Source organism: Octopus bimaculoides, chromosome 13 (assembly GCF_001194135.2).
Source record: "Octopus bimaculoides isolate UCB-OBI-ISO-001 chromosome 13, ASM119413v2, whole genome shotgun sequence".
In the NCBI taxonomy this organism is placed as follows: Eukaryota; Metazoa; Mollusca; class Cephalopoda; order Octopoda; family Octopodidae; genus Octopus; species Octopus bimaculoides.
The window spans coordinates 34006314-34018254 of NC_068993.1; the positions used below are offsets into that span (position 1 = coordinate 34006314).

At 32.5% G+C, this 11941-nt stretch overlaps 1 protein-coding gene across 1 annotated transcript in view; it reads right to left on the bottom strand.

Moving 5' to 3' along the window:
* Positions 1-7144: 7144 nt before the first annotated feature.
* The window catches only part of LOC106868725 (pyrokinin-1 receptor), a 39542-nt gene continuing 34745 nt past the window's right edge, over positions 7145-11941 (bottom strand). The window contains exon 3 of the mRNA XM_014914120.2: positions 7145-10317. Within this exon, the coding sequence (XP_014769606.1) occupies positions 9866-10317 (452 nt within the window). The 3' untranslated portion in view covers positions 7145-9865. The remainder of the gene's footprint in view (positions 10318-11941) is intronic.

Genomic DNA, 11941 nt, shown 5'->3' on the forward strand with positions numbered 1-11941 from the left:
ATATATATATATATATATATATATATATATATATATATATATATATACATACTTATATACATACACGCATATGTACATAAATACACAAGCACACACATACACACTTGAAATTTATCTACACATAGCAATAATTATTTAAGTATGTGTGTGCATACATTCACATAAACCCAAGAAAGAGGCAAGTACATTATCAAACAGCATGTGAAATACCTTATAGGAATATGTGGAATTATAATTACGTGCATGCATATCGATTTACATACATATACACATGTGCATGAATACGTAGATACTCACGCAAACACACGCGTGCGCATACGTAATTGCGTGCGTATGTATACATACACTTAGAACCACGCTAATTGTTTAGGAGTGAAATTTAGGATTTCTCGGTTTTCTGTCAATCGATTTTAATAAAACTTTTTCCAGCTGGTATGCACACTATGACAACAGTATTGTTATGCTTTCATTATTCTGTGTAATGTCCTTTCTTTTTTTTTTTCAGATTCTTCACATTTGGAGTGAACCACACTAACAGCTTTTCAATGAAAAGAGTCCATCTAGACATTTTTTCCAGAGAATGTAGGGTAATGATACATATTAAGCATACATTGAGTATATGTTTAATAGAAAACCATAATAAAACACTTCCAATCTGGAGAAGATGCAAAAACAGCCTTTCGTGATTTCATCACGTCTTGCTCTCCAGAATTCTTTGCTACCGGCGTAAATAAACTACCGATAAAATGACAAAATTGTGTTGATAATTTAGCTGCATACTTTGATTAACTGCATAGCTTTTGTTCTAAAAAAAAGCCAAAAGAATTATTCCCGCATGATGTACTAGTTGCCTGGCCCTCTCTCTCTCTCTCTGTGCCTATCTCTCCTTGCCTCTCTCTGCCCCACTCTCTCTGAATCACTCTTTCTCTCTCTTCCTCTCTATCCTCGATTCCTGCAGGACCCTAGCTATATATAAGCAGTCTCTCCTAATTGTCTTCCAATCTATCTACTGACAGAATTACGACGAAGTTATCTTGGCTGGTGGTATACATCTCAAAAGTAAATATACTCTCCTCATCATCTCATTATACTGTTTTATCGTGCGGACACTACCTGCTGTTTGAATGTTTTATTATTTTTCATTTCAGATAACAGTGTGATGTGTATGGGGGATCTGAATAGAGGAAGTACGTTCGGTGTCTCGCAGCTGTACCTTTCCAGGGATGGTTAGGTGGACAGGCATCACTGGTTCTCATTGAACTCCTAAACTCTTACATGATGGCTTCCAATAACACACTCCAATATCTCACTTTAGCTGGTGGGCTATAACCAAGTGATAGGTCGGTGTTATTAGACGAAATGATTGTACAATTCAACAGCAAAGTAAAGAAATGAAGAACAGCCCGTGACCGTCAACCTGGTATAAGTGCGTATATATGTATAGACTTATAACGCTAATCGTTAAATGTCTCTCCTAGATTTGCTCTTCATTCTCTCTCCCAATATCTATATGAATTCCGATTACTAACTATATATAAACGCTTCATCCACATGTGAATTTGAATTATTTGATTTTATGTCTGAAGAATTTCTTATAAAACATTTCTTTACATGTTTATCCTACATGTACAAATTTATAATTCCTATTAGCAACTGAAACATGTGTAATAGTGAATAAATGATACAAAAAATTTCATTCCAACGTCTTGTTTTGAGACACACACAACAGATATATGATAAACAAATTAATGAGAACACAACGTGCTTTTATCATTCTTATTTATTTTTGTTCCATATACAATTAGCATTTTAATATTTGTAAACAATATTGTTTCGACATTTCGTGTCTCACTGGTGCAAAAAGATTTAAAGGTACATGAATTATATTATATTTGGCAAGATTTCAGAAAATACCAGGAATACCATACAAATTGACGGTTAGATGTAGAAAGAAATATTTAATAAAAATGAATATGGTTCATAATTCTGTTCAGATCAAATTGAGAAGTTTTGCAATTTATCAAAACAGCCGCAATATCATCCTGTGGTGACTTTGGCAGTAGGATCTGTTTTAATAAAGCTGGATTTTATGGAAAAAATTTTGATTCCATTTATTCTGTGTCTGTGTATTTTAAAAGATGTCAGGACATCCATTTCCTCTGCAAATTCATGGATGTCAAGATAACCATTTCTTCATCGGCCAAATTATTTAGACAAACTACTCTCACAACGATGGTTATTATGTTTGATATATTCGGTTGAGACTTCTGCCTCTGTATAAACTCATTTCTCATTGGTTATTCAGCTTCTTTGAAAGGGAGAGAAATCACAATAGTGCATTAATTAAACAGTAGACACTATATATTTTCATTTTTTGATATTCCATTGATTTCAATTAACATAATTCGTCTTTTAATTTTTACAGAAAACATGTTTCGACTTGTCGTTTCTCATCAGTGCAGTGTTTTGGAGGTATATTATATAATCCTTTCTACTATAGGCACAAGGCCTGAAAGTTGGGGAAGAGGAATAGTCGATTACATCGACCCCAGTACTCAACTGGTACTTAATTTAACTACCCCAAAAGGATGAAAGGCAAAGTCGACCTCGGTTGAATTTGAACTCAGAACGTAGCGACAGAAGAAATACTACTAAGCATTTCGCCCGGCGTTCTAACGATTCTGCCAGCTCGCCGCCTTTGAGGTATATTTTATATTTGGCAAGAATTCAGGAACAAAATAAATTAAGGAATTTTTTGAAAATAAACGGAAATATTTGTTGATAAATGGTATATAATTTATCTCAGATCGGATAGAAAGAAAAATTTGATTCATTCAAACTATAATTTCTGCTGAGGTTAGAAGTAAACCAATCTTCAAGAGTACTAAATTTTATGTAGAAGATTTTGATTTAAATTCTTTTGAATTTAAATGAAGATCTTCTACTTCATGTTCGTTCTTATTTAGATCAGTGTCTTCAGATAATACAAATCTCCTACAATTGCTGTACTACAATGGACATGTTCATACATTTACTTTAAAATATTGCTGTACTCTTAATGGACAAGTTCATACATTTGCCTTAAAATATTGCAGCCGAGAATAACATTTTAAAAATTTACTATATTTTATTAAAACAAAAATTATAAAAACATTACTGGGCTTCTATCCAGAAATTCTATTCATGTATAGCCCCACTAATTTTTATTTTCAGAAAAAAATTTATTTAAGCAAAATTATCTAAGTCGATATTTAAGTCCATGGGCTTATTTTTGGAAAAAGCAATATTTTAAAAATGTAATAAAATAGAATTCACTCAAAAAATACAGTAGAATTCGCCTAATTAGTCATCTCTACGAAAAAAATTGAAAGTAACCAATTAGGTGAAGTAACGGAGTAGCCAAAGACGAATTAGACTAATTCTACTGTATTAATGCTAACTAATAAATTTTACATGTGGTTTATTTGTCAGATTAAATTAATTATTCTTTAATGTGGAAGAATTTACTGAGCATATGGTTGATTTGAAACCATTTAATAACCATTCTACTGTGTTCAATTTTTTTTTGTAATGGGATTTCTATTCAACTGAAAAAAAAAAATCTTGTGCAATATTATTTACAATTTCATATCTTATTGTTTGTACTTGATACAACTAAATAAAATGACTATTTCTATTGTATATTTCAAAAGACATGATTAAAAAAATTTTGTCTAAATTTATTTTTGATTCTTTTTGTACCATGCTTTTAAAGATTTACTTGTTTTTTAGATTATCATAATACATAAAACAAGTTATTTCAAATTTACCTAATATGACGTATTTTAATTAAAAAAAATATTATTCTCGGCTGCAATATTTTAAGTAGTGTAGAATTTTGATCTTAAGTACCTTTTAGTTTCCTTTAGAGGTGACGAGTTAGGCAAATTCTACTGTAGAAATCTTATTCTGTACTTTTCCAGGTGTGACAACTTCTGAATAAAAACATGCATGCGCCCGCATTTTTCATTGTAATCCACTTTTTTTCCAGGCAATGCAATAAAACTAATAGATATTCCTTTGTTAAAGGATATTTCAATTAAATGAAACCTACCTGTATATTTATTTCCTTTAAAATCAATAATTTTTTAGGATAATGAGAAATGTAATTATAATTGTAAAAATATATTAGATCCTATATCTCCACTGTATATAAATTTTTTTATACTGAAACGAAGTGCATAATACGAACGCGCCAAAAGAAAAAGTGCAAAAATTCATTATGAAAAATAATTTTCTATGTAAAAGTGAATATTAATGTAATACTAATTTTATTATAAAATCAAGAAATAAATGAGCTATATCTATTTACAGTAAGGAGAGTTAGCAAGAAGAGGTATGAGAATATATCAACTATATAATACGAAGATAATTTGATCATATGAATGATAAAGCCATGGCTAATATAAAATTTTAAAAAATGCAAAAATAGCCAATGCACCCACCATAAGGCAGGAGGAGCTAAGTTAGTTTGTTAGTTGAAATTCATGCAAAATTAAAATAAAGCCTGCAATTCAGCTACTGTTCTTGTCAACTTGCCTGAAAAAAAAAAAAATCTGAATACTGATACTCTGAAAATCGAATCATACTATCTGAAAACCTTGTCAATTTACCCTAAGAAATAATAATATAAATTCTGCTGTTCATAATATTGAATTAAAGTTTAAAAGCAAACAAGAAAATTTATTAAAACTTCAGAAGTTCTTACAATTTTGGTCGTGGTAATGCTTTGATTTCTTTTGTTTAATAAAAATTCTTCCTTGCATAAAGACTTTGTTTTCATTGCGTGATAGACAACTATCATGTAGAGAATGCCAACTTATAAATCCCGCTTTCTGATTAGGTGAAAAGGATTAAACTTTAAACCTCAGTGACATTTTTCTGCAATAAGTATGTATGTATGTATATATGTATGTATGTATGCGTATATATGTATGTGTATGTGTGTGTGTCTTTGTGAGTGTTTATTTACGATTGAAAGCAGAAAAGGGTCCACTTGTCATCATTTGTTGTTAACTCTCTCCTTAAAACTACGTGTTCGTCCCACTCACCTTTGTTTCCTATCATGGGCGTTTTAAAAGTCACTTACGTGTATGTGCATGTGTGTGTGTGTGTGTGTGTGTGTGTATTTACGCTTTTTGACCGCACATATTTGAAATATCAACTTCTTTTTACTGAGCCAAATTTCAAATTTTGCAGTTCAAAATGTAGCTTACGGGTCGACCAATCTAAAAATTATAAACATCAAATTTGTTAAAGAAAAAACTGAATTAGCGGCAAAGACTAAAAGTGGTCGCGTGTGAGTAAATGTTGACCTTAAGAATATTATTCACACACTACCGTATGTGAATGATTCATATATACGAATAGATGTATATGTGTGCGTCTAAATACACGCACTAGCACGTACACACATATAGTTATTGTTTATATGGTCGATGTTGATTAGTAGAGTGGATTATACAATATATTATATAAAATGAGAAGGCCTTGACACTGAATCTATGCATATGTTGCTCTACTAAAAATACTAATACAATCGGAAGGGATTACACTATGTCAACACAAAATATTTGAAACGTATAAACATTTCAACTCCATGATATACTGAAATTGATAGCAACTGTAATAAACCCATACAAACTCCACCAAATTTTTTTTGATTCATATTCAAATGGCCATAAAAAATCTAATAACTTAATTCGACATCCACAAGACCACTCAAATATTCAAATATTCACAAGAAGGTATTCCCACGTGAATGGTGGTTCAGCGTATATGAATGAAATCAGAATAATGTGTTTGACTGCATTCGAGAGAAAGTGAAAATCTATGTGAATCTTGGTAAATATGAAAGTCTTAACATGAATACGCATTGAAAATGCAATGATGCTTCATATATACACACTGCATGCGTAAATGTACAATGATGGCTTTTTAATATTACATCGTATATCATTAAACAGTGTTGACTTGTTTTCATAGAGAGTAGCCAAAATGTAATTCTTACACTGACATCTTTAACATTCAAACATTCTTTCATAATCACCATCAATGTTAATATCATTAATAACTAAATATTCAAATTTTATTTTTTATGTATTTAAATATCCTATCAATTTGCTTCTCTTATATAAATTACTTTACTGATCAGTAAACAGATTCTTTTCTGCTCTAGGCACAAGGCTCGAAATTTTTGGGGAAGAGGCCAGTCGATTAGATCGATAACAGTACGCAACTGATACTTAATTTATCGACCCCGAAAGGATAAAAGGTAAAGTCGAACTCGGCGGAATTTGAACTCTGAACATAAAGACAGACAAAATACCGCTAAGAATTTCGCCCGGCGTGCTAACTTTTCTGCCATCTCGCCGCCTTGATAGGTAAACAGATTCGCCACAGCTTATTGTTTTTATCTTTTGACAATCCTTTACACATAACTCCGTATTATTTCGGTAATTTACGTTTCAGAATACCCAAAATATAGGATTGAACAAAACTATTTTCATAGCACGCCTTCCTTAAATTCTTATTTATATTCTTCATATTTCTAATTAAAATGTTTTGAAAAAATTCTCCTATTCAGTAAAAATATTTGGTCGAGAATTTTGCGCCTTCCTTTTATTCTCTTGTATTTCAAGGCTGTCTAGGTGTATATCACTTCATTATCTCAGTTGGTGTAGCACACCTTTGTTGCAGATCTGATGAAGTGCCTCTCTATGTTTAAAACTGCCAACAATACGCAAATTTTCGAATTTTCACTTCGAATTCTTGCGTAATCTGGCGTTGCAGGTAGAGTTGGTAGAGAAATAATTGTAACGAATCACTAAAGCATGTTAAAGAATTTCCTTTGTCTTCTTCTTATTTGTATATATATATATATGTGTGTGTGTGTAAAAATAATTATGTTAACGTGATGTATAATTTGTGCAGAGAAGACGAGAAATGAAGTTTTTCTATTTGCATATTTACAAGATTTTACTATTTTTGCTTTCATTTCTCCTTTTATATTGTTTAGTTCTACCCCGCTCAAAGTGGCGATTTAACTATTCCTGAAAATCATATAAAATGTAGTTTGAAGTAAGATGAAACAGAAGCATGTAAATGTACGAACAATAAAGACATCCATTGAAATTCATCATTAAAATGTCTATATATCGATTTTAGTTCAGTAATTTTTGTGTAGAAAATGTGCTATACAGAATCTATGTAAATTAGATTACCTCTTAGACTGACTTAAAAAACAGAGGATAAAATTAATACCCTTTTACGGGAACAGTCAGAAATATGTTAACAATTTTGGGAATTCAACCAACTAAGGAGTTGTTTCGTGGTGAGACTAGCTGAGCGAAGAGCTCCTTTTGGATTGCATTAATGTAACAGAGGTCGAAGGCTGCGTAAAAGTAAGTTGTAATGGCTGGTAACCGTTTGGCACAATCGCTTGTAACTATAAGCTTATAGTTACAATGGTTTATAACTGTAAACTGTGCATCATTTTGTATTATCAATGTTCCTGCAACTCATCAAAGTGATTAGCTGTGAGGGTCGAGATGTGAAGCGAGCAGCATAACTTCAAAATCATTACTTGCAACCATTTGCTGGTGGTGAACGTAAATGAAATATGAAGAGTCTTACTCAACTATTTATGTGACAGCCTATAGATAGTCTGGAGACAAGCGAACAGTTCATTCGACTCCTTCATTTACAATATCATGCAATTTTGAATTGCTCATTGCTCGGATCAGTTCACTGTAAGAATGCATAATTTAACATGATTCAGATTAAAATCTTACAATAGGTAGTAGAGTAATATGTACTTCAAACCTTTCACGAAAGAAATCAGTTACAGATATCAGTTTATTTTCGTGCTGTTGCGGCTGATGTCAATGTTGGTTTGATGTATTAGAGACTAAAATGACCTAACAGCAGAGTTGAATAAACTGAAGGGAAAAGTCATATTCTGTGGGTGTGAGTTCAAATTACTACCATGAATGAATATAATCTTTGTTTTCATCAGCAATTGGCCACATATCATTAAGAACGCTATGTACATATATATTACGTGTTGTTAACAGTTTCACTAATTACATAATTCTTCAGTGATGTAAAGCTGTCTATAATAATTCAAATGGCTTTATACTGTAAACAGTAAGAGAAAAATCAATTGTGAAAAAAATGAACTATTAATCGATCGAATGACAGGAAGGCAACTCTCGTTGGACATAATAGAAAGGAGAAATGAAAAGAGTTGAAGTGATAAGGAAGAGTAGGCGTAAAGGAATGAAAAAGTAATAAAATTACATTGAAACGAGCGTTGTTTAAAGTTATTTCTGAATATCGACAAGATGGAGTAAATCTATATACTTAAATGAGAAAATCAAGTTTGTAGCAAGGAACCGGGGGACAAAAGTGGAAGGCGAGTCAGAATAAATGCATAGAATTTTTTTCAGGATAACGTAACAACTATACAATATAAGTTGATAAATTAATTCGTTATTTAACCCTAAAGTCAACTAATGCCTCAGGTTGAACTGGTTACAACACTGAAAGTACCTTGGCACTTAGTCATCTTAACCACCCAGCGGGGGAAGAAGTGCAGACAGTAGTACAGAGTATTGCGGCAGAGAAGTATCCTAGATGCGGCCCGACGCCCTTAGAGTGTAAGGAGTGTTAATGGCCGATACATTTGCCCGAGGGTGCGTTTTCTCTGAAGAACAGTTGTTTGGTTTTCCCTAGATTTCTTACAACCTGAAATAACAATATCTGTTATATAATTGTCGTATGCTAATGAGTTTATTCGGTAGATTTCTAACTTGGTCAAGCAGGATATATATATTCTTTCGATAATATTTCAAGTTTTATTATACATTATATTAGGCGACATTTATTTCGTTAAGTATTTCTGTAAGAAATTTACAATTATGTCATAATGTAAAATGTCATTATTACTTTACTGCATATCATTAAGATTTAAACATTCTGTATACTTTATTCATATATTACTTACTGCATTACGCCTTTCTTTCCTCCACCTCTACATATTCTGATCTCATACAAGCTATATTGTCTCCGCAGACAGAAATTTATTTTCTTTCTTTGTTGACTACTATTCATACTACACACCCACACCCACCCACACACATGCACACACACATATGCATACACAATTACTATCATCTCCAGATATAGATACACTCAATATATTGGCATCCTCACACCTACCATGATCACCATATTCCCACCTGGTTTCTAATAATTCGCTGATATTTTTCCTCATTGACTATTTCTCTTTCTCACAATTTTATACTTTCCGTCTGATGAACATTTAGATTCATTGTTTCTTATTTGTCATTCATTGTTCTTCTTGTTTTCCTTTTAACGACCATTGTAGTTACATGCGCGCGTGTACGCGCACAAACGCGCAAGCGTGCACACACATATACACACACATACACATAAGCACACCAGAAACAAACAAATATGCACGCGCTCATGTGCGCACGGTTGGATGTTTCTGTGTATGTAATTAATTATAAGAAAATGATGGGTTAATCATTCGAAACGAAGAGCCGAAAATATTCGCATGTTATTGGACGGTTACGGCCCTTATCCATGAAGATTATTGTAATGTCTATCCTTATCATTAAGTCAAATAACTCTTTTCTCCTCCTCCTCCTCCTCGTCATCATCATCGGTAGTAACAACACTAGGTGAAACAACAACTGCTATAAAACAGAAAGGAACGTTTCTTCAGGTTGTTAATACATAAAATTTAGAGATATGACTATGATGTTTATTTGTTTCGTAAGCAAATGACTGCCATGGTTCAGTTTCTTTCGTCTTTTAATACTGAAAGGGGCACCGTATTACTTTTATGATACCCTGAATGAGAGTTCCCACTACTCGGAACTGGGCATATGCAGGGAGGGCCACATTCACGTGGAGGAATGAAACAGTTCTTGGCTTTGTTGACGATATCAAGAGAGTGTTTCCGATCTTTAAATGTATATCTGTACAGCATGAATGTATGATTTCTCGGAGTGTTTTTGCTACACAAGTTCAGCAGTGTCATTTTGAAAGCCTGTCGAAATTTGACGGACATTATGTTGTACAGTATAGGATTGATTGTCGCGCTGAAGTAGTACAGAATGCCTGATATGTAGAATATTATCTTTTCTACTTGACGCAGCTTTATTGTCCACTCCTTTACATAAAACACCATGAGGCGCTGGATATGAAACGGCGCCCAACAAATGAAAAAGGCTACCACAACAGCAACTGAAACACAACAGAAATAAAATTATAAGCATCATGGCATAGAATTTTAATTCTATAAAATGGACAGAAAGTTTAAAAAGATAAACTCATAGTACAGCAAAATTCGACATCAACAAACATACAAAACAAAACACCTCGCTTTATTTCACTGTGAGAAAAAAAATCCGAAAAATGTTTAAGATCAACTAACAACAATCTTACCATTCTGTCTCTGTTTGTCTGCCTATCTGTCTCTCGCTCTCTCCCTGTCCCCTCTCTCTATATATATTTATATATCTGAATATTTTCATATCCAATTAAAACAAAAACACCTGCCTATTAAACTGAAGAATTACTCCATACATTTTGTAGAGTACATATTTCTTATCTTTTATAAGAAGAAAGGTGACAATGACTTCGAAGTTTTGGCGTGTTAGCCTTTATATATATATATCGGTTCATTACGATCTAGTAGAACACGATCAATAGCTCGTAAGTATCTAATGTATATATGGCTTATATAAGATACTCAATAGAAACAATAACCAATCGCTAAAATATATCATCCGATGCATCAGTCACGCTTCTCATATCAAAATTAATTGAGTGAGCCTGATAAAATGACAAAACCTAAATCCTATACCATAACAGATTCAATAGCAACTTACGATTCTAAGTATGAGGTCGTACATGACAGAAAGGAATGGAAAATGTAGTTAAGCAGTAAGCACATTTCCAATGCAGAAAAATACTTATTATGAGAGTAAAAGTGTTTCATAATTGATATCATATAATTCTTGAAGAAATTTGACTCTCTTTCTTTCTCTCTCTCTTTCTCTCTCTCTCTCTCTCTCTCTCTCTCTCTCTCTCCCCCCTCTCTCTCTCTCTCTCTCACACATACACACACACATATAAAAGAAAATAAGATGACAAAAGAGAATAATAGTTTTTCTCATGATCTTCATTAACTTACAGTTGATTCTACGATAAGATGCAGTGGACTCATAGTTGTGTGCTTGAGTAACACCTTACAGGTTGACGATGATGATGATTATGATGGTGACGGTGATGATGATGATGATGATGATGATGATGATGATGATGATGATGATAACAAGAAGAAGATGATGGAAAAGAAGAAGATGATGGAAAAGAAGAAGACTAAGAAGAAGAAGAAGAAGAAGAAGAAGAAGAAGAAGAAGAAGAAGAAGAAGAAGAAGAAGAAGAAGAAGAAGAAAACTACGACTAAATGTTAAATGCAATCGGATTTTCCGGAATTTACGATGTTTGGTTACATTAGATTATGTCTGTAGTGACTTCCATACATAAATGCAACAAAAAAATGTAGCGAAGGTTAAATACAGATATGTCAGAATGGGTGATGAGGTAAAATAGCCGTAAGGTATTTCACTGCTTATTTAGAAATAAATGACGAATTCTCTGTAAAACTGACTGAAGAATGTCTAGTGACATCGAGATATTCTATTTATCAGAGCTACAAAATCTTACGTTGTCAAGTACTTCTATAGGCACACGATGTTTGTGAAGAAAAACAATGCTGTCCCTGGAAGATGGAATACAGATATACATAATACTCATATATAAATATAAATGTAAATATATATATAAATACATCTATATATAT